Source organism: Aspergillus brunneoviolaceus, assembly GCF_003184695.1.
Source record: "Aspergillus brunneoviolaceus CBS 621.78 unplaced genomic scaffold BO95scaffold_20, whole genome shotgun sequence".
Classification (NCBI taxonomy): domain Eukaryota; kingdom Fungi; phylum Ascomycota; class Eurotiomycetes; order Eurotiales; family Aspergillaceae; genus Aspergillus; species Aspergillus brunneoviolaceus.
Window position 1 is genome coordinate 395799 of NW_020290750.1, and position 21580 is coordinate 417378.

The window sequence follows — 21580 nt, forward strand, 5'->3', positions numbered from 1 at the left end:
TTGTCGGGTTGGTTCTAGATGGATCGGCTTACCTTGAGTATAATATGGATGGAAAGTTTGTATTGAAATTCATTATGCAGTTCTTGATATTGTCTCTTTTCACCTCAGCCCGACCAAAGACAGAAGATTTAAATATGCAGACACGGACAAAAAAAAAACAAACGCCAGAACGCCCAGCTCGATGATGTGGACCTGGAAGTACTAATAAAATGTAGGGGTGGAATACATGGATATCGGGTTGAAATCTTCGTTTTGCTCGCATTGGCCCTTTTCTTTCTCACCGTGAGTCGGAACCGCTCTGACCTGCCCTGCCTGCAGTAACAGTGAACAAGCTAGAATCTGCACATCCATCACCAATTAGCCAGGCACAAAGGACCGGGTGAGCAGGCGCACTTACCGAATCTCATAGCTTCCCGCCCGAGTCATATACCGCACCCACTTGACGCTGCTGTAATTACTCTTCTCGAAGACCTTGAGATAGCGCACCAGCAGCCCCGAACTGGTGAACATGAGCAGACTGAACGACAGGCTGAGCGGGGGCCGACTCCAGGCCTTCTGGTGGGTCATGCTGGTCAGCGTCGCCTCGGCCGTGAGCACGTACTCGCTGCCGCCGGAGAAGCGGGCGATCTTCCAGACGATGTTGTTGTGTTCGGGCTCGTACTTGGCGCGGCCCTGGCTGGTGCGCTCGGTGGTCTTGGCCGTGTTGAGCGGGGTGGGGATGCGGATGACGACGTTGGTGGCGAACAGCTTGGAGCTGTAGTTGGCCTTGATGGCGACGCTGTACTCGACCTTGGTGGTGCCGACCTCGCGCACGATCGGATGCACCTTGAACGGGAGGTTGACGTTCTCCGTGGCGCGGTAGCGCATCAGCTCGAACTCCCCGTCCGGCGGCACGAACGAGATGATGCGGTCCGCGTCGAACCGGCCCAGCTTCACGCACTGGTGGAACTGGCAGTCCTCCAGCGTGACCGAGCCCGCCGCCGCGCGCGTCGCTTTCGTCGTCCCATCCCGGTTGCCGGACACCATCCCGCTGCTGCCGCCACCGCCGAACGAGCTCCCACTCCCACCACCACCACCACTCCCACCCCCGGCCGAGTCCCCATCCAACAGCAACCGATCGTTGAGCCCGAATTTGCACTCCGGCGTGCCGGACAGGTACGCCCGCATCACGATCTGCCCGTTCACGTCCGCGCGCAGCACCGTCCCCGTCGCCGACATCAGCAGGTTCACGTCCTCGATCACGTCCACAAACGCCTCGTTCTTGCGGTATTTCACGTCCGACCGCCGCCACGACAGCGCCCCCGTCGCTTGCATCGTGATCCGGCTCGAGTCCGTCGCGGAGTTGGCGATCGCCGACCGTACCCCTTCCGTCGTGATGTACATCTTCAGCGTGTCGGTTTCCGTGTTCTGCGGGTAGCCATAATCGAGAATTTCTGTTTTTATTTTTTCGTTCCGAGACCGTAGTTAGCCAACCATTCAGTTTCCGCGAGCAAAGAGACGGGGGTAAATCGGTTCGTTGAAAGTCAGATAGTGTGCGGTCTAGGAAAATTGGAGAGGAAAATTGGAGAAACAAATGCTATGGAGGGCCTCTCTCACCATCCAACAACTCGTAAATCAGCACAAAGTTATTCTTCACGGCCTCCTCGTCGAACTTGCCGAAATAGCTCCGCCCCAGCATCACCAGGCGATACAGAAACTCGAAGACCAGCGCGGCATTGGCGTTGCTCTTGGTCACCGCGACCAGGTAGATGTTCTCGTGCTTGACATGGCTGAAGGTTGTTGAGCCCAGGGTCAGGATCGGCGAGCGCACCTGCGGGTTGGAGATGACCTGGATGCGGAAGATGTCGGCCAGGCGCGGCCGGCAGTCGCTGCGGAACGAGCGGAAGATGAGATTCTCGCCCTTTTGATTGAAGACGAGGATGCCGGAGAGCATGGTGGAAAGTGAAGGGGATGAGGTTGAGGGGCGAAAAGAAGAGTAGGAGGAGGAGATAAAAGAAAGAGGGGTGAGGGGAATGAGGGGGAGGGTTGGTTTGGAAAAGGGGGTCTCTCGGTGGGTGCCGGTGGATGGACGCCGGGAGAACTGCAGTGCACCCTTTCGGCGGCGGAGGTTCATCCAGAATCGGCGATGGGGCGGAAGGCGGGTGTGGGTGTGGGGGAGTGAACTGCACACTATCTATACGAATTGCATGTAAAATTATCCCTTTCTACCGCAGAATCTATTGAAATGAATAAAAAGGAGTATATAAGAATGAGATATTTCAGTGTTTTCACTACTGAGAAAGGCGATTTATAAGGCCTTGTTTAATTACTTGCTTCTGTGCTAAGAGACATGCTGTCTAACATAAGACCTTGTTTCTATACTTCTATACTTGCTTAACGACTGACTTGGAGAGGTACATTGTAAGGCTTAAGTCGTGAACTTGCTTCAAGAAGTATCTCATAAAGCCTTATTTACTATAGACTACCTACGATAATTAGTGGTGTATGCTCACACTAGTTATGTTACTTGTGTAAATTCATGATCTTTTTCTTAAATGTCGATGTTTGGCCACAGAATATATCGTGTAGAAATTTGGTGGCAAAAGCAGACTTTCGGAATTACATAGCATTCTCCTAGTCAGTGGGCTCCTCTACGCATTATAGGTAATTGATTTGTTTGGTACTATGCCATCCAAATCACGTGAATCTCAGTGTACTCAGTGGTACAATGACCAATCCTTGTGCTCTAGACTTGATGGCAGTCAATGATTGCCTTTATGGCTCTGCTGCTCTAGCTGCATCCATCAACACACGCTCAACATCTTGAGTACAGTAGCCTGCCTTTCGCTCACCCACATTCAACATCTAACAGCACATCCGGGTCAAGCTACCCGCGACGATCATCAGGGAGAGTATTGTGAATCTCGGGGGAAGTGAGTTGTAGAAGACAAACAATAAAGTAATAGAACCACAAAGGTGGGAGAAAGAAGGAATGGTAACATCAACAACAGGCATCTTGAGGATGCTCCAGCTGGTGTAAAAACCAGAACATCCAGCACTTGTTTCATACAAAACAGTCAAATGGTATCAAACACTCTGTAACCAGGCATGGATATCGTGCATGTAAAACAATCAAAGGAACAAGTGAAAGTTAAAAATTAGAGTATGTCTCGCAGCATCGCGCACATGTGCAAGGGGGCAATATATGCATGTGTGAAGAGAGCGATGATTAGAAAGAAGTAAGCCTTTAAGACATAGAAGGCAAAATATGAAAAGTGAAAGAGAAGAGAAGGAAAGGCAAAGAAAAGAAAACGACGGCCGTAAGTTTCACACCGCACCACTGCTCGGGCGAGTTCCGGGCAAGGAGAAGCCACTCTCACTAGGAATGATACCAACCTTTGGATCCGGGATTTGGATATCTAACGAAAGATAGGCCGTCCGTCGTAGACTCCAGATGTGCACTCCATCCTTCGCCCCAACCTCCCTATTCCAGTTCTCTAGCCACGATTCCACGCTGTTCAAGTGACTCTTGATCGCGGGAGCACCCACGTCCTCCCATAACCAGCCAGTAAGCAAGCCCAAGACGCTGTCGATGATATTGCGGAAGCTGAAGGGATCGAAGGCTTTGATGAGCTCGTCATTCACCGTAGCGATGACTCTGCGAAATTCTTGCTCCGGAAGCAGCGGATCAAGAATCTCGGGATATAGATTCGAGAAAGTCGGAGCGAGATCCCCCTTAACCATCCAATCCCGTCGAATCCGGATGATACGCGTTGTGAGGAACTCTTCGGAGTTGATCGAAACATGCGGGTTGAAGTGAGGAAAACACGGGTGAGCAGGGCCCCAAGCCAGTTCTTCGGCCATCTCAGGCTCTCCACCGGCGGGCAACCCCGTATTTGAGGGCACGGAGGCGATATGAGATTGCGATCGCAGTGAAACTTGCGACCGGACATGACGGGGCCGATCGTCCGGGTGCGGTCCTGGGCCGTCGGGCATGAACTCCAAGCCTAGATGCGCCCGCTCCGGGGTGCGTGGTTTGGATGCATCCTGGGCGACATTCGACAACCCCAGATCGGACATTTCTTGCGAGATCAAATATTCTTCGACTGCGCCACTGCGCCTCTGGCCTCGAGGCACTGCGATACTAGAGCGGCCACTCTCGGTTTCTCCTTGGCTGCGCTCGACCAACAGACTATTGGGGGACGGGTTGAGTCGACTCCGGCGTTGTTCGGGGATGGTCAGAAGAGGATAGGCGTCCCGATGCGCCTCGAGCGGCAGATCCTCCTCCGATGGCTGCGGGAACCGAGGGACAGTGACTGGGGTGATGCGCGGCACGTAATTGATGGGATTTGCGAGTCGCACCGATGGCGGCCGTAAGATCGACGGAGAGATCCAGGAACTGTTCCGGCGGCAAGAAAATTGGGCTTGGGAGGAGGTTTCGGCGGCGTCAACGTCGGCTGATGTGGTGGGATGGTACGACTCGAACGAACAGCGGCGGACGCGATGGGCTCGGGGGGCAGCACGATCTTTAACCTCGGACGATGGTAAGGGTGGGTCCAACGGCGGCCTAACGGGCGTCGTAGTTGTGGGGAGAGACGACAGGTGTGGCAACGGGATATGATGAGGCTGTGGAGGAGAGGCCGTGGTGAAGGAAGAAGACGTGGTGGTGGTGGTGGTGGTGGTGGTAGTAAAGTTGGAGTTGAGATTGCTAGTGCTGATTGTGAGAGGCTGCGGAAGAAGAAATGATGTCGATAAAAGCGACCGTGTGGACGAGCGGTGATTGGCTGGCAAGGATCGAAAAGGGGCGCGGCAAGGGACAGAGCCTGATCTGAGCACGACGACATTCAATGCTGCTGCTGCTGCTGCGGTGGTTGAATGATCGCTGGTAAGTATCCTCAGGTAGGTATGATTATATGTCTTTGGGTTTATCTCAAGCAGTGAAGGAAAATTTGAGAGTAAAGGAAGGTTAGGGAAGAACGAGTGTGATGGTAATGTGAGAACTGAGAAGGGAATGACAGCCGATGTGAGTGGGATCAATCAAATCTCTAAGTGTATACTTCAAACCTCCACCAGAAGCTTATATAGAGTACAGTAGGCGGGATGGCAGGAAAGGAGCAATGACGATCAATGATCCACAGAAAGCAAAGGAATGAACGACAAGAAGAATGAAACAGCACAGAAAGCCCCCCCCCCTTCCCCAGGGGACTGCCATGATTCTTATTACAACGGACGACTTCCCCCAAGACCAGCCGCTATCCACTTGGGCCCGGCGCAGAAACAATAAACGAGTCAATAGCCAAGTAAGGCTCCATCCCATTCCATCACATCCAGTCGGCAGGGGAAGCTTAAAATCACTTCCAGTTTGTTCAGGGCGCCATTTCCGGCGAAGAGAGCCATTGCATCATTTCCCCTTCTTTATGTGGTGGAGTTGGTGATTGCTGTAAGGTTTGCTGATTCATTCATTCATTCATTCATTTGAGAAGATGGAGGATCCCCTGCCCATGACGACATCCGCCCGGCCTGGATCTTCAATCACGTGTTGCTGCGGTTTGCCTGTTTGCATGGTTGCGTGCCTGGTCCTGTATAGTTAGTACTACTACGACCAAGTTGATTGCTACTCCGTACAATCAAATGTTCTGACATTGCTTGATGCAAGAATCCCAAAAATAGTCTCCAAACTCGAGTAGTCATCTCATCGTCAACATCATTGCGCCCGTCAAGCTACTCATCTCGGTCCGTCTTGGAGCTGGTCTCCAACGCTGGGTCCGCTCCTTACCCGTCATCCTCAACCACCAGCACCAGCGCCAGCACCAGCACCACACTGCTACTATCCTTCTTCATCCTACCCGTGAAACTTCAAATATCTGCTCGCTAACAACCACCACCACCACCACCACAAACAGTGCCTTTAGACAGTGTCTAACCCACAACCATTCCAAGGGAATGAGGATAGCGACACTTCAATTCGCCCCACAATTAGGCGATGTCAAGGGTAATATAAAGAGAGCCGATGAATTACTGAAGAATGGGAAGGTGGTGCGAGGTGTCGGTACGGGGGCGGTTGGCCTGGACATTTTGAAGCCAGACATTCTGATTCTGCCCGAGCTGGCCTTGACGGGTGAGTGCGACTTTGTCCTCCCTTTGACTGTCACACCATGCATGGGCTGCGGGATGGTTGGGCTGGGTGGCTTGTGTTGCTGATCTACCTCCACCTCCACCTCCAAGCTCCCTCACCTCAAACTCTCCCCAAGACAGCTTGGTGAGCAAAGCTTGCTGACGTGAATAGGATACAACTTCCCCTCCCTGGAGGCCATCAAGCCGTATCTGGAACCGGCAGGAGAAGGTCCCTCGGCCGACTGGGCGCGGCAGACCGCCCGGCGCCTACAGTGCAAAGTCTGCGTGGGGTATCCTGAGATCTACACGGAGACGGCGACCCGGGAAGGAGAGGACTCAAGTAGTCAGCACGAGACTTATTACAATTCTCTCCTTGTGGTCGATGAGAATGGTCGGGACATTCTCAACTACCGTAAATCCTTTCTCTACTACACTGACGAAACCTGGGCATCAGAAGGTAGCGTGGAACGTGGCTTTGAGAATCTGATATTCCGGAAAGGGGATCAACACTCCCACGAGTCACACATAGCCACCTCTTTCGGGATCTGTATGGACATCAACCCGTACAAGTTTGAGGCCCCGTTCACGGCATGGGAGTTTGCCAATCGAGTCATGGACTCGAAGTCTCAGCTGGTCATTCTGTCCATGGCTTGGCTATCTTCCTTGGGTCGGGAGGAGCTGGACCTCCTCGCGGATGAGCCTGATCTAGATACGTTCAATTACTGGATCCAGCGGTTCTTGCCACTCATCACGAAAAGAATGAGTCATGAAGTTAATTTGAACGAGGATGGCTCTGATCGAAGCAAGGATATCGTTATCGTCTTTGCCAACCGAGCGGGAGAGGAGCCAGGAGCAGCGGGGGCGAACCCGGTGCATTATGCCGGTACCAGTACCATCATCGCCATCTCACAAAGACCCAAGACTCTTCCCGTGTCAGGAGCTACTTCTTCAGATAATCTGAGCAGTTCCAAAGCACAGACGGACGCGGAGGATGACGGAGAAAGCCAATTTGACGTCAAAATCCTTTGTTGGGACATGATGGGCGCAACAACGGAAGGGATATGTTTTGCTGATACTGCGGCAGACCCAACCATGGTTTTTGCGTTAGCAAAGCGATCGTCGAGCTAAGGGTGCGACTCAGCAAGAGGTCGGCTTTCTCTAATGTGGGTTGGCTGGGTTGCAGCAGGGCGCTGTTAAGTTACGACCCATGCCGGGCGTTGCAGGCTAGTATCTCGTTACCTACCGTCTGCATCCCGTGGTTGGAGTGATATCATCGTAAAAGCCGACTGTCATTGTCAGTTGTACTCTTTGGTACTCTTTGGTTTTAAGTAGACTAGAAAGCATGGATCCGTTCCCTTCGACAAACCTTTCTCCTTCTGCGGCCCATTTTCCCCCGACAGCACGCCGTGCTCATATATGGTAAAACTATTTTTGGCTCCCGTTTTCTGTTTATTTCTTTTTTGCCCCTTCAAAACACTCGAGGAGCCCACCACACCTTTAAATTCCAGCCTTGCTATGGTCTCTGCTGCGCTATCATGTGAGACATCAAGTTGGGTGGTGGTGGGGGGGGGACCCATTATTCTGAGCAGCCATCCATGTGACAGGAGTCATCAACAATCAACTTCAAATGTCTTGCAGCAACACTATCAGAGTTTTCATGCCCCCATATTCTTCTCATGCTCAAGAACCACCATTTTGAAGGCTTGCATTGTGGCCAAGATTTCTCTCGAGAAGTGCATTCTTCCGTGCATAAGCAAAATACTTGCTGGGTGGTTAATTAGTTCTGGATCCCACACAAGCACCTTATCTCATGACCCAGCGATCCACCACTGTTACCATCATATGGTTCACCACCCCGCTCCCTTCTTGACGACCGGGCATTCAGACCTGCTCTGCCTTCTTGGCCTCGTTTCTCCATGTAACCCTCGAATGTTTACTCCAGAGTCCTAAATCCGGTCAAGAGAGCAAACATGTGATGATGGAAGTCAGCGGACAGATGGGGAGGGATTGAGAACTCATCCACGGCAAAGGACATTTCTTCTGCTGGAAAGATAGTAAAGGGGTCGATATCCTTGTCGGTGGAAAGTTCAGGGACTCACTCTTCGAACTGCATGTTTACAAACCCCTCCCAGCAGGTGGGTTGACTAGATGTATGTGGACGAGCTGGGGGTCATGGCGGACAAACTGGCAGTAGCTACAGTTCATCCTACTGGGTGAGCGGAGAAGTAGATCATGACGGAGCCCATTCAATGAACAGCGTTGCTGCTGCGCAAGGACGAGGGATCGGCAGCTAAGCGAACGGGCATCAGGGAAGTTAGTTATGGATTGGACTTACATAGCTACCTTACTTACCCATACATGCTGACTACCTTAGTCTAGTTAGCCTTGACTCTTTGACTATCTAACTACATAATGTTAAGTGACTTTACTGACTTGCTGTCCAAGAAGGAACGGGCCGACCGGGATGAGCAGGCAACCTATTCTCCCATGGCGCAGCAATGAAGGTAGTCTATACGCCAATAGCTGAGGTTGCAGATGGTAGGATTGCTCCTTCGACTATTGAAGCCTTTTTGGCGATGGCATTGACTCCGACCATCTTCCTCCGCTCTTCGGGCAGTGCAGGCACTGGGCACTACACCTCCGGGCTGATAAATTTGTTAACCCTTTCGGGCAAGGAGGGTTGTCGAATTCCACGTGATTCCGGGTCAACCCCTCCTCCGGCTACCGGGAGAGCATAGGCGGCTAGCCAATCAAAAGGGTAAGCTGGATAGCTGAGAGAAGAGGGGGGCACGGGATGGCAGCACATGACATGTGGATGAGAGAGCGGTTGAATTAGGTTGAATTCGAAGGTGGGTGGGAAGAAAGAGGGGGGGGGGGTGGGAGGAGAAAGTGCAGCAAAAATGTAGATAATCACAGAATCATGGTGGTATGATGGTCAATGAGTGCAGTGGTCCAAGGGGGAGGACAGTCTCTTTTGCACAGTGTCAGGTGACTGATCTGCGCCCTAGGTCGCTGTCCGCACCCGGAGTTAGTGGTTCTCCTCAGTCCTACTCTCTGTCCCTCTCCTCGATTCTCGTCCTCGTCCCTCGCCACGTGAGCAGTCCCTCTCTACTCGACTCTCTTCTCTACTCGAACTCCCCATATATCCCTTTTTTCCATTGTAATAACCACCACACCTTTTTGTTTGGGCTCTAATCCGGTCTGCTCGCTATTTCCAGCTCTGACGATTCGATCCCAACTTTTCTTTTGGGAATCAAATTCGTTTTCTCGACATCGCGAACGAATCGGTATCTCATCGTCTTGTTGTTGCCCGTGGCAGGTGACTTGCTGTCAGGTGATAGAGACACCATCCCAAGGTAAACCAGCTCTCCCCCTTTCCTTCTTGAACTCCAACTTCACCTCTGGGTACTTCAACGGACTCTCCTCTCCTGCTATCCACCTTCTCGTACCTCAGAAGTCTCCCTATCCCCACATTCCTTCGGCCTCATGTTGGCCAAGGCTGGGTTAGGCGACGGTCGGGGATAATGATGCTGTGTTTTTTGCGCGGTTCCTTCGGTCGCAGAACCACCCGGACGCGTCTCCGATGCTGCTGCTGCTGCTACAACGGCAACTGACGAGCTGTGAACATGTCTTCACCTTTATTGTTTCTTCACCACTGTGTCTTCTTTCAAGAAGAATTTAATGTAGTTGTATTCTATGCTGCTGTTATGCAAGGTGCTTTCATCTTTCGGGCAGACCATGGCTGTTTGTTGCGCCGCTGTGCGCGTCACTCACGCGTGTACCAGGCAAGCATCAACATTAAAGCTTGTTGATCACTATTTGCTGAAACCCCAGAACATCTGCACTAATCTTCAGCTGACTCGATGCACCGTTGCCTGTCTGCATATGCTTGCACTCGCATGTCTTGCTTTCCTGCGCCGTTGATTCACATAAGGTGGCATGTCAACTAACAGGAGCTACAGTGTCGCACAACGACCGAGTCAATCTCGATTTGGCCCTGGGGACCTGGTAACGGCTAGATTCGATACCATCGAGTTCTATCATCTCTAATAGGTACCGATTCTTGGAGGCTCCGTCGCTGCGCGATTGGCTAATAACCATCGTGAGTCGCAGGGTACAGAGATCGGCACGATGTCTGATCCATCCATGGGTACTGCTGATGGCAGTGTCGCCATCAAGCGCAAGCGTGACAGCACTGATGAAACTGGCCCCGATGCCCAGCGACTTAACCGCTCCTCGAATGGGAGCAACGGGAGCCTCCCCCCGGCGGACAATCAGCCCAACTTCACGCACAGTTCACTGGGATCTTACGATACCCACGGCCTCCCGTCCACAGAGTTGAATATCGACCAACAGATTCTTCAGCACGTCGGTCCGCAGAATGGTATCTCGGACGACAACGCCCTGACAGCTAAAGCTGCGCTCGCTGCCCACACTCCTCAGAACAAATACCCACCTCCTCCCGACAACACCTTCGACAACAACCTTGCGCATGGTTTGACCTTCGGAGATGACATCAGCCAGGCTATTGGATCCACTCATGGCCACAACTCCACTGCTGCTGCGGTGTATGCTGCGCGTGAGGCACAGAGTATGAACCAGAAGCCTTCTGTTGGCTCTCCTGAGTGGCACCAGATTCGCAAGAACAACCATAAAGAAGGTAGGATTCTCCAGACGGCAGTGCATGATCAGCGATACTAACATGTTGTTTCAGTGGAGCGTCGTCGTCGTGAAGCCATCAATGAGGGCATCAACCAGATTGCTCGCCTTGTGCCGAATTGCGACAAGAACAAGGGTGCCATTTTGCAGCGTGCGATTGAGTACATCTGCCAGTTGCATGAGGAGAAAAAGGCAATGAGTGAGCGCTGGGAACAGAACAACATGACCACTAGTCATGCCATCAGCGAAATCAGCTCTCAGAACTCGAAACTGAAGATCGAGGTCAACCGCCGTGGGGACATTGCTCTGAAATGGTTGCAACGTTGCCGCGATGCAGGTCTTGAGTTCGATGACTATGAAGAAGCAAAGGAGCTGGAGCCTCTTGAGGTGGATCCCGGCCAAGTCTAGTTTCTTGTTGTTCGTTAAATTTCTATTCCTGTGGCTGCGCGGCGTTCTCCTTGGGCCATTCCATATGTGCTACGACTTGATCATTCTCGGGGGCTGAGTTGTGACTTGCTCGCTCCTTTTCATTTTCCTTTGCGCTTGATGTTGCCGGTTGATATTACAACGTTTCTGCACAAATCCTACTCGATCCCCACCTGGTTTCTTTTTCTTGTTTTCGTTTTTCGCAAGGGTCTTTTCACTGGGTACAATTATTTCATGGTGTTGTTCTGATGGTGAGACAACATGAGTTGTTGCTAATCTATTTGCCATGGTCGGCTTTCTGATCCCCCTGCTCGTGCTCTTATTCCCTGTTGTATGCTAGTTTTTCGAACGGATGGGTTAGTCGGCGAATCGCATGGCCAGCAGTGGGGTTGCAGGCTTTGTATGTGGTCTGTAGTCCGTTGCTCTTATCGAAATTCAGATGACTAACTATTTCTCTGGGTGTGCCGCTCTGGGTGTAATTGAGGCCAAGGTGATCCTTGAAACGTCATTGGATGCACAAGTAAAACGTCTCGTGTATGAACCCGCGTCTCAGCCGCAACCCTGCCGCGGGTCTAGTTTCGTCTAACCCCAGCATTCCGCTGTCCGGAAATGTGGAGACCTCGGGTGATCTAGCATTTAGGTGGGGAATCGGTGAGGATGACACTACTAGTTATACACTGACTACAGCCATAGATCCGAGCTCTCAATGGCGATAAGGTATGCATGGCATACTGTGCACCAAGATAAAGCAAAATAGTACGTACACATTGACCTGTCAAATCCCGATAGCATGAGTCTCGAATCTAAGACAGAACCAAGCCACCGAGCCTCCAAGATCCTGTGGGTGTATGCATCCCCATACCAGAAACTGATTCTATCAAGCTCAACAATGACTCCAAAGAAGCATCGTCCGTCTTGCATACTGCACACACACAAACCAATCAATATGATCCACAACTGAAGCTCCCCCACTCCTCACTCCCCATCCTCCCCATCCTCCCCATCCTCCCCCTCAACACCCCAATGAACCCCCTCCAGCCCCCAAACCCCCAACACCCGATTCCACAACCCAACCGGCACCACCCGATCCCTCTCGCCCAGCACCGCGTTCCCCAAACCCACAATATAACACTTTCGATGCTCCCGGTCCCAAATGACATGCTCCGGCCCGGGACGCGTATGCATCACCCCCGCCGCGGCCAGCGCCAGATAAGTCTCGCGGAACGCGGAGCGCAGCGCCTCCCGCTCGTTGCCACCGGCATCCCTCCACATCTGAATATTCCGGCAGTCCGTCCCGACCGGCATGGCCAGGAGGAGGATTGTGGCAAAGCTGTCCTCGACGGATACCGCTGTCGCCATCGCGGCGGCTGTGAATCGAGTGTCGCGGGGGTTCGCGGCAAGGGAGGCGAAGGCGCTGCGGTGGGTGGTGATGAGGTAGGGCGCGTAGATCTTGGCGCTGGGGAGGTGGGTGAGGGCTTGTTTTTCTTTGTCGTGGGCCGAGGTTGGGGATGTTTGGGTCTGGGTTTGGGGCGCTGAGGCTGTGGAGGCTGTCTGGGCCAGAGGGGCCGGGTGCAGTCTCATCTTCAGGATGGCTTCGCGGCCCCGGATGGGTCCGGTGAGTTGCTTCACGCGCGCGACGAGCGAGGTCATGGTCGTGAAGATGGGGGGCTCGGTTGCTGGGATTGCGGAGGGTTGGGTGCGGATGGAGAGGACGGTTTGGATCTGCCAGGTTTCTTGCGCGGGTTGGGAGGGTTTGGCTTTGCGTTTTCCTTTCGAGGCGTGTTTTCCCGTGGGAGGTTCGGGTTGGCTGCTTTCTGCCTCCGGTTTGGTGTTCGCTTTCCCCCTTTTGGGGTCTTGTTTGCCTTTCTTGCGGTCTTGGGCTGTTCCCTTGGGATCTGGGGGGATCGCGAATTCGAAACCCGAATAGAAAGCGGCGTTGTGCCATGGTTGGTAGTCCATCGTTCTTGTTGGTTGGGTCTCGATTGAGCCAGTGGTGGTTTGAGATCTAAGGGAGTATGGGAGAGGGATGGGGTTCAGTGGGGGGAATGGTGATGAGTTCGAGACTGTGTTATTGTGTATGGGATGTGGGAGGGGAGGATATCGATCGTGCGAGGTGGTGTGAAATTGGCGTGAGTGTTTGCAGATTACAGAATGAGATTTGTGGACGGCACAGAGGGAGAAAAGATGGGCTGATGTTGGATTGTCTATGATAGAGACTAAGAAAGCGTTCTAGTTAAGCTGTGCTGAAAGGGTCTAGTAGCTGGCAGAGGAATTGAGTATTCAGGGTTGATACTCTAGCAATACGTTTAGATATAGGAAACTCTTAGTAGAACCTACATTGCCGCATGGCAGGCTCCACAGTGGGCCAGATCTGATGATACAGATCGCTGCATGGTGGAGATGTACCCCGATATAGGACAAGGCAGTTGCTAGGCAGGCTAGCACGAGCATGATGCTATTCACTCTTTCTGCCTACGGCGGTGAGAAATCTTTGACACTAGCATTGGAAGACAAAAGATCTCCGGGGACTGTTTCCTTCACAAGCCTTTGCAGAGCCTTGTTTTCTTTGCTACGCCCAGGTGCATCAACACTAATCGTGTGGATCCTTTCTTGTCTGATAGGTGGTCACCAGCATCATCCTTTCTCGGTCACCCTCTTCATCGTTGTGATGTTCTGCCATCTCCTGTGCTTGTTCTTCGTGTTTGTACTTGTCAAATATACCTGATTCCCTCTGTCTCTGACAATGTACGCGACTGCCTTTGCCTGCAGCTTTATCTTGATCAGCGTTCTTATATTTAGGCCCCATCCCGACGCACAGACTTATAAGAGCGTCCTCGCGATATGAAACATTGAATGCAGAAGCTACTCTCATCTCGCAACAAATCCTGTCAGTAAGATGAACTCACAGTTTGCAGCAGCTGCTCCTGCGGTCCGGGCAACGACCGTTTTAGGACCGAGAGAGAAGCCGCCAGTCTGCGCAGCACGAATACCATCAGCTATAAACCCGTCCACCCTCGATCCAGCATCTTCCCGCAGTTCAAGATGGTGATGAGTAGACCATCGCTTCCAGACTCGAAACAAATCAATGCGGATCAGATCCGCTTCGATCTTTATCAGGGCTTGGGGATAAGGCTCCTCGTTGGTGCAGACGAAATTGGCAACTGCAGAAATTCCTCAAGGCGATGATGAATACAGTAAGGATGCGGGAGTGTTCCTCGTTTCTACAGGACGCTGGATGAGTGTGAGTTTGCTTTGTTGTTCAGTGCGTGAGGATTAGGACCACTGTTTACAAAAAGTCTGACACATCGATCTGGCATTGCAGGCTGCGGTACGATATTTCACAGTTGTTCCTGTTTATCAACAGAAGGTTATGGTCGATGGCAATACCTCTCGCTACAATCCCAGCACAACCTGGAACATGGTCTCTGAGCGATGTCCAAAAGTCGCTCCTCTCGCCTCGTTCGGTGATTCGGATTGTCAGAAGCCGCCGACATTCTCCGTGGTTTCCACATTGCGGACAACGCCGAGGGCCGTATAGTCATCGTCAGCATCATCTTTATCTTCATCATCAGCATGAGCCAAGGAAAAGGAATTTGTCCGCTTCCGATTGAGTCAATAGGAAGAATGTTTGGGGATATGCATCAACGGAGTATGAAGGTGTCAATCGCGACGAGGAGACCTTGTGGCAGAATCAGATCCAGGTCTGAAGTTACCGCCCCCGCCTGCTTCTCGCCTACGACTTCCTTCCCCCCCCACCCACTGACTCGATCTAGCTGGCGTCTCTCATAAAGAAACCTAATACCCTCTGAATAAAGCGGCATGGATACCGTCCAGAGAATGTCCCACCGGGCGAGCTGCATCTCTTTGCCATAGCCGCTTTGCCATAGCCGCATGGAACGGCAATTCGGACCTCGTGCACGCTCTTCGACCGGATCATGCGGCGTCGGATGCCATAGTTACTAGAAGACTCCCATCTTCCGGACGGCGCATGCGCCAAGTCGAGGGCTCCCTCGCACCGCAGTAAGCATGATACTTCAGCTTGTTCACGAAGCCGCAACTACAGATCGGTCCTCCCGGTATACTTTCATGTATAAGTCTCATGCGCTAGCAAAGGGAGGGGGCTTAGTGGTCCAATCGCCCCACTGTCAGCGATGCATGCTGACGGTCTCATTCTCTCTGTCTTGCTTCAATTCTCCAATTCAGTCGCCGCTTGCTCTTTCCTTTTCAACGTCAAAGCATTTCTCATAATGCTTTGCATTTCCTCGCGACCAATAACTCTCCCCAATTTCATCTCTCGTCTCCGGGATCAAGCCATTGAAACGGCCGAAAGAGAGGCGTTGCAGGCCTGGGGCACGACTGCCGTCGATGCCTGCCTCAGCACGTCTAGCATACCGCAGTTGGCATGGGAGGCTGCCCGTCTCTCGGAAGTGCTGGTCCCCAATGGGTGGATCAAGCTGCTGCGAAATCTCGTCAACGCGATCATTGTCGGCAGCACAGATGGCACTTCGCTTTCTCCGGTTCTTCTACGATCGCTGGCGTTCATGATTCGACAGCGAGAGGGCCAGTGGTCGCCGGAGAGCACGGAGATTCTGGGAGCCCTGTTCTCAAGCCTGAAAGTGCGATTGGAGCAAGCAGATAGACTGGGTGGATCGGTGGATCGGAAATGTGAACTGGTCTGCGTGCTAGGGGTGGTGATCGACGCCATGGTCGACATCGGCGTGTCGGATATCAGCCACGAACGATTATACAAGCCGTTGATTGCCCTGCTCGATGGCTTCAGTCACGATCGTGACCTTCATGTGGCCCAGGCTGCCGCCTACACCGGACAAGCCTTGCGGGGGATCCAGGATGATGATACTGTCGGCAAAGCATCCTTGCGGGGGCTGCTGCGGGCCATCGACCTCGCAATGACCGTTCCGGCGCGGTCTCCTCTGTGGATCCGAGCAAAATCTGGGAGGCAGTCAAGTCTGGCATAGATGGAGCTTCGCGACTCCGAGACTTCACCTGGGACATGTTCAAGAAGCGGACGGGGAAGTCTTGGTATACCGCCCTACGAGCGACCAGTATCCTCATACACACCCGGTCCTGGGATGAGCTGAGCAATTTCATCCAACAGGCAGAATGTAGAGCCAACAAGGACTTTCTTTGCGGCTTGTATGCCCAACTGGATCTCATCAGCCAGCTTGTCCCTCCGGATCAGATACAACACATCTATAAGAGCATTCCCGAAAGCAAGTATGACCGTGTTCAAGCCTGGAAAATGCACACTGTTTGTGCGATCAAGGAACAAACCACCCCCCCTGAGCTAAAACTAGCCAGTACACTTAAGAGAACGAAAATATACGATTGGTCACTCAAATCCTGCGGATGGGAGGACGTCAGAGATGACCTTTCTGATAACGGCAGCGCCCTCCTCGATAATTCCTACCGGAAATGCATGCCGGCTCGAGAATATTACACCATGGATGCTTTGTTGGAGTTTTACTCTCAGGACGATGATAAAAGACTGCAGATCCAGCGTCTATCTGGGGCTAGACTCCCTATGAATCACTGTTACATCAACCTCAACGTCGTGGACTCCGATCAAGGCGATGAGGTGCCGCTGGAAAGCCTGTTTGACTATAGGGAACAAGGTGGCAGGAATATTCGGCCGAAAAAGATTTTCATTGAAGGACAGGCAGGTGTTGGCAAAACAACGCTTTGCAAGAAAGTCGTTCACGATTTCCTGTATCGAAATCTGTGGTCCGATTGCTTCGACTGGATTTTGTGGCTGCCACTGCGACATCTCAAGGGCAAACATACCGATTCTTATTCCATTAAAGACCTATTCCACCACGAGTACTTCTCCCAGCACCATGATTCGGAGCTCTTGGCAGACACCTTGGGTTCAATCGTAGCCCGGAATAGCGCTCGGGTGCTCTGGCTGTTGGATGGCCTAGATGAAATCTCCCAAGACTGGGATGCCGATTCACCTATGGGCCGCTTTTTGCAAACTCTGCTCAAGCAGCCTCAAACCATTATCAGTTCACGTCCATACTCAACTAGAAAGCTAAACATGGCAAAGCAGGACTTGAAGCTGCAAACGGTGGGCTTTCACGCTGAGCAAATTGAAAAGTACATACGAGCCAAAGGAATCCACCCAGACCCTGAAACAGCGGACAAGATCTGGGAGTTCATTGACGAGCATTCGCGAATTAGGGGAATTGCACAGATCCCGATTCAATTCGATGCTCTCTGCTACACTTGGAAAGAGCCTTTGGGTAATAGCAATACAGCCAGGACTATGACTACCATCTACCAGGCGATCTGCGTGGAGCTACTACGGAAGGACCTGTGGCGTAGGGAGAAAAGAATCGACGGCAGAACCCTGACAGAACAACAGACGGAAGAGTTGTCAGAGTTTGAGGTGCAGCTACACATGCAGGAGGAAATCAACCTCCTCGAGGCGCTGGCCTTCCATGGCCTAGTCACCAAGATCATTGATTTTGATGCTCCAGTACGAAGTCAGATCTATCAACATCTCCTGAACGGCAATGTACTTGTTCCGAGGCTACACGAGAGCACAATCAAAGAGATAAGCTTTCTTCGTTCTTCAGATGCCACCGACAATGCCCAGCAAAGCTTTCACTTTTTACACTTGACAGTTCAAGAGTTCTTCGCTGCCCGATTTTTCGCGAAACACTGGACCAGCCAAGCCACAATACATAGCTTGACACTGAATGGCCGCACAGACACTGATATTCCACCCCAAGTCTTTATGGCAAGAGAGAAATACAACGTTCGCTATGAGGTTTTCTGGAGGTTTGTGGCCGGATTTCTGGGTGTCGGATACAACCACCAAAAGCAAAGCGAGGAGCATACGGCCGCATTCCTTGAGGCCATGGAAAACAAACCCCGAGATATGTTGGGCCCCATGCATAGCAAGCTCATGATGCGCTTGTGGAGCGAAGTACCTGCATCGAACAATATTGCTAGGCTGAGATCTCTGCGTCAGAGTCACTACCAACGGCTCGCCCGGTGGAGCTCTTTCGAGGTCACAGCTTATGATAAAGGGGAGCTTGCAGGGGAGGCAGAATATCCGGATGCAGTTCTATATTCTCTCTTGAAAGACCGAAGTTCTGACGTCAGACGACATGTTCTGAATGTCATTGCTCAGCGCAGAGTCTCGACAAGTGTCACTGACTTGATAGCCTCCTGGGTAGACCAAGTCTCCGACGATGAACTGAATCCGGTCTCTGAACCCTGCTCAGGAATTGCCGATCACTGTCCCCAAAGGCTCACGAGATTCTTCTTGTGCACCTGCATGATGAATCAAAAGTGGAGGAGTCCGACTTTAGAGGCGTCCAGGTACCGGCCTTACCACAGGATCTTCTGAGAGCAATTTTAGATTGTCTGCATTATGGACCAGCTGGTTTGAAGGTGGCAGCACTGGAAATTCTGTCTGAACAGCCACCTTCATCTCTGCAAGCCTATGTCGATACCATTGCCCATGGACTTTCAGACCCGGAGTCAGAGGACGTGACATCCAAATCTCTCAAGATACTGGAACGTTTGGATCTGTCACTTGAGATCTTACAGTCCATGACCTATCTTGTTTACAAACAAATCGGTTCTTACCCGTCGCCATTCGACATTGTAAAGAAATCATTATGCCGCCATTCGCTGGTGTCTCCAAGTATTCTAGGCTATGTCTGTTCTTTACTAGACCACAGAAGCTTCATCGTGCGAAAATTGGCTGTCCGGGTTCTGGCCCAGCATCCTCTCTTGCCACCCAGTACAGCGGACTGGCTTGACCAAGAAGTGCACCTCGGTGATTGTCTGGTAAAGGATCTACGAACTACGGTCTGGCAGCAGCTCTTACCATCTCAAAACATTCGAGAGGACATTGTACGAAGGTTGAAGCATATCGATCCCGCAGTGCAAGGAGTAGCTGCCTTGATTCTCGGCGGTCGATCAGATTTATCTAAGCCAACATTTGAAGCGGTGGCCGAGTTGTTGAACGACACAAAGTGGTCTGTTCGAGAAGCAGCCGCCAAAGCTCTACGTGGTCAATCGGAACTTCCACACCATGTGCTAGATCAGATGGCGGGCTTGCTAGAGGATCATCATCCACTAGTTATATATCAGGCAATCAAAACCTTGACAAAGTACCCAGATGATGAGCTAAAGTATCTCGATGATGTGGTACTCAGTCTGGAAGACCCAGATCTCTCTGTGGCTTACAAAGCATCCGAGGCCATCAGGAAGCACCCAAAAGTCCCGCGCGAGTTGCTTTATCATCTGTTTGCTCAGATGATCGATCCGCAAGATCACCATACGTCAAGGTTCGAACCAATATTCCGGAACGCTCTCAGGCGAGGTCTGCCTCCAGATTTGGGCAATAGACTCCTAGATCTAGTGGAATCGGCGGATATAGAAGAAGGAGAAGGGGAAGGAGACGTTGAGCACATCTTGGATCTTCTCGGAGCACAACCATTCCTGCCTCCTGAAAAGCTCCTCCAGCTCAGTGAAAGATTTGTGACGAGTGATGACCGGATCGCTAGTGCGGTGGTCAAGATTCTCGTGACTCAAGCCCACTTGCCGCCGCCTCTTATCCTTGCGCTCACGCGATTCCTCGATCGTGCTGACAAAACGCTGGTCCTCGATGTCACATTATGGCTGCTGGGACAGTCCGAGCTGCCCCTCGAGGCTCTCGCCCTCATGGCAGGAATGCTTCCCACCGTTCCACTACCGGGATTCGCGGCGGACGTCTTGTCAAGACAGCCTCCCTTGCCGAGCGAGATCATGAACCTCGCACTCTCCGCGTTTCGCCTGGCAACAGACGAACGCTACGCCGAGACCCACGAGGTGCTCGAGCGCAATGACGCATTCTACCGCATGCTTCCCCAGCTACCTGTGCATGACCTCCAGCGGCTGTGTCGGATCTGGCTGCGGCGGAGCTTCGGCGAACGAGTGAATTTCTACTTTCGTGACGAATTCCTCGTGGTTGACACCCCGGATTTTCAGGGCGCGATCCCGATGCCGCTGTATCAGCGGATCAAGCTGCGGTTGATCTTCCGGCTCACCGTGGTGGCATGTACGCGGGCCTCGGCGATCGAGCGGGTTCGAAGCCGGATCCGCGGGTCAGTTGCATGGATGAGGGGCCACCGAGCACTGGTTTTGGCTTTTGTGGCGGCTTTCCTGGCTGTCATTCTCAGGTGGGCATTATGGTAGACCTGATTGTATGATTTTCGGGTCTGTGGTTCGTTCTCGAGCGTCTGCCGACAACTACATGGCATGCACGTCGCGCTCCCGAGCGCGTGGAGATGCTCCAATCTGGTATGCATGATGTGTCCGGTAGTTGTTTAGTTCAGCAGCAGCACGGTACGATACATGACAACGTGTGTGAAGGCCAAAGCCGACACTTTCTTTCATCTTGGATATGTCTGCAGAGCGTGAAGCTTTTTCAAATTCCGCCCAATGTTCTAATCCCGGGTGCATTTTGACCTTACATCCTCAACCTAACATCGATACTACACTGAATCTGCAGTGATGTACACAGACGGTCTGGTTACTAACTAAATCCCAGTACATTACTAGGGACCTGATGAAGAAACATGCTGTCAATCAGGATTGACTCTACTGGATTCTTCTCTTCTAGACTTTTTTTCTTACGCCAGATAATTCAAAGAGTAAAGAGCGGCGTCAAGTTTTGACCGAGAGTGGAAAGGGGAAAGCAAGTCCATGGAAGCGTCGAGTAGATTTCCGCAGGTGGATTAGTCAATGACGAGTGAAACCCCTGGTCCTAGATTGACCCTCCTGCCATGGTACAGGCACCCCCCCCCCCCCCACCCCCCATGCTGACCACACACGTGCTGCTGCAGCTGCAGCTGCAGTGCTATAGCTCGCAGGGTCCACTCCCCATTAAAAAGCACCGCGAGCTGTATTATCTCCCGGAGAAGAACCGCGGCTACGCTATGCGGATGATGATACTGTTGCCGCGTGTTGTCCAATTAGTCACCTATCTACACGAGCCGGGCCTGGCAGGGAAGGCAGGCAACCTGAGCATACTCCTCCTTCTCTTTCATAATCTTCATCTCCTATGGGCCCTCCCATAGACAATCGATTGGTCGAGAACTAGCTTTGTCGGGAATTGTCCTCCGAGATTCAATTAACCCATGAATGATTGAAAATTGGACACATGCATTGGTACCTGCAGAAAGCCCCATAAACTATTGGGGATTTAATCTACTATTTCCGGGTCTTGCTGCGCCTGGTTGTATAGTGCCGGTGGGGATAACTCGGCCGGTTGAAGGGTAGCTGGCTGGCTGCTGGGTCCCGGGCAAAAGGGGTTCTTTCTGCATGGAACTTCAATGCAAAAGAACTAGTGGGACAGGTATCGCAGCGGGCTGAGCCTAGTAAG

General features: G+C 52.1%; 7 protein-coding genes across 7 annotated transcripts; 4 read left to right on the forward strand and 3 right to left on the reverse strand.

Annotated features, from left to right (window-relative positions):
- Window positions 1-64: 64 nt before the first annotated feature.
- BO95DRAFT_385549 (AP-2 complex subunit mu) lies at window positions 65-1933 on the reverse strand (the record flags this gene model as incomplete). Its single annotated transcript, XM_025583476.1, has 3 exons — window positions 65-339; window positions 398-1433; window positions 1597-1933. The coding sequence occupies 3 exons, from the start codon at window positions 1931-1933 to the stop codon at window positions 333-335; spliced, it is 1380 nt and encodes a 459-aa protein (XP_025444147.1). The 3' UTR covers window positions 65-332.
- Window positions 1934-3306: 1373 nt separating this feature from the next.
- BO95DRAFT_462002 (ERF4 family protein) lies at window positions 3307-5820 on the reverse strand (the record flags this gene model as incomplete). Its single annotated transcript, XM_025588872.1, has 2 exons — window positions 3307-4687; window positions 5756-5820. The coding sequence occupies 2 exons, from the start codon at window positions 5818-5820 to the stop codon at window positions 3307-3309; spliced, it is 1446 nt and encodes a 481-aa protein (XP_025444148.1).
- On the forward strand, window positions 5797-7365 carry BO95DRAFT_81810 (putative protein N-terminal asparagine amidohydrolase). The gene is made up of 2 exons (XM_025592245.1): window positions 5797-6097; window positions 6266-7365. Exons 1-2 carry the CDS (start codon window positions 5923-5925, stop codon window positions 7219-7221), a joined length of 1131 nt encoding a protein of 376 aa, XP_025444149.1. The 5' UTR covers window positions 5797-5922; the 3' UTR covers window positions 7222-7365.
- Window positions 7366-8384, forward strand: BO95DRAFT_81816 (uncharacterized protein). Its single transcript, XM_025592246.1, has one exon. The coding sequence runs from the start codon at window positions 7510-7512 to the stop codon at window positions 8041-8043; it is 534 nt and encodes a 177-aa protein (XP_025444150.1). The 5' UTR covers window positions 7366-7509; the 3' UTR covers window positions 8044-8384.
- Window positions 8385-10031: 1647 nt separating this feature from the next.
- On the forward strand, window positions 10032-11195 carry BO95DRAFT_81968 (putative HLH DNA binding protein (Penr2)). The gene is made up of 3 exons (XM_025592247.1): window positions 10032-10146; window positions 10214-10753; window positions 10808-11195. Exons 2-3 carry the CDS (start codon window positions 10225-10227, stop codon window positions 11158-11160), a joined length of 882 nt encoding a protein of 293 aa, XP_025444151.1. The 5' UTR covers window positions 10032-10146; window positions 10214-10224; the 3' UTR covers window positions 11161-11195.
- A 958-nt stretch (window positions 11196-12153) lies between these two features.
- On the reverse strand, window positions 12154-13344 carry BO95DRAFT_480812 (uncharacterized protein; the record flags this gene model as incomplete). Its single annotated transcript, XM_025590165.1, has 1 exon — window positions 12154-13344. Exon 1 carries the CDS (start codon window positions 13135-13137, stop codon window positions 12154-12156), a length of 984 nt encoding a protein of 327 aa, XP_025444152.1. The 5' UTR covers window positions 13138-13344.
- Window positions 13345-14981: 1637 nt separating this feature from the next.
- Window positions 14982-20739, forward strand: BO95DRAFT_480813 (uncharacterized protein; the record flags this gene model as incomplete). The annotated part of the gene is made up of 6 exons (XM_025590166.1): window positions 14982-16102; window positions 16123-18409; window positions 18454-20254; window positions 20376-20496; window positions 20519-20541; window positions 20708-20739. The coding sequence occupies exons 1-6, from the start codon at window positions 15330-15332 to the stop codon at window positions 20737-20739; spliced, it is 5037 nt and encodes a 1678-aa protein (XP_025444153.1). The 5' UTR covers window positions 14982-15329.
- Window positions 20740-21580: the final 841 nt, after the last annotated feature.

Bases quoted from the DNA above. Each gene is read 5' to 3' on its own strand.
- BO95DRAFT_81816 (XM_025592246.1), top strand. From the start codon at position 7,510: ATGGTAAAACTATTTTTGGCTCCCGTTTTCTGTTTATTTCTTTTTTGC.
- BO95DRAFT_81968 (XM_025592247.1), top strand. From the start codon at position 10,225: ATGTCTGATCCATCCATGGGTACTGCTGATGGCAGTGTCGCCATCAAG. The intron at 10,754-10,807 runs GTAGGATTCTCC...ATGTTGTTTCAG, and splicing joins CAAGAACAACCATAAAGAAG to TGGAGCGTCGTCGTCGTGAA.
- BO95DRAFT_81810 (XM_025592245.1), top strand. From the start codon at position 5,923: ATGAGGATAGCGACACTTCAATTCGCCCCACAATTAGGCGATGTCAAG. The intron at 6,098-6,265 runs GTGAGTGCGACT...TGACGTGAATAG, and splicing joins GCCCGAGCTGGCCTTGACGG to GATACAACTTCCCCTCCCTG.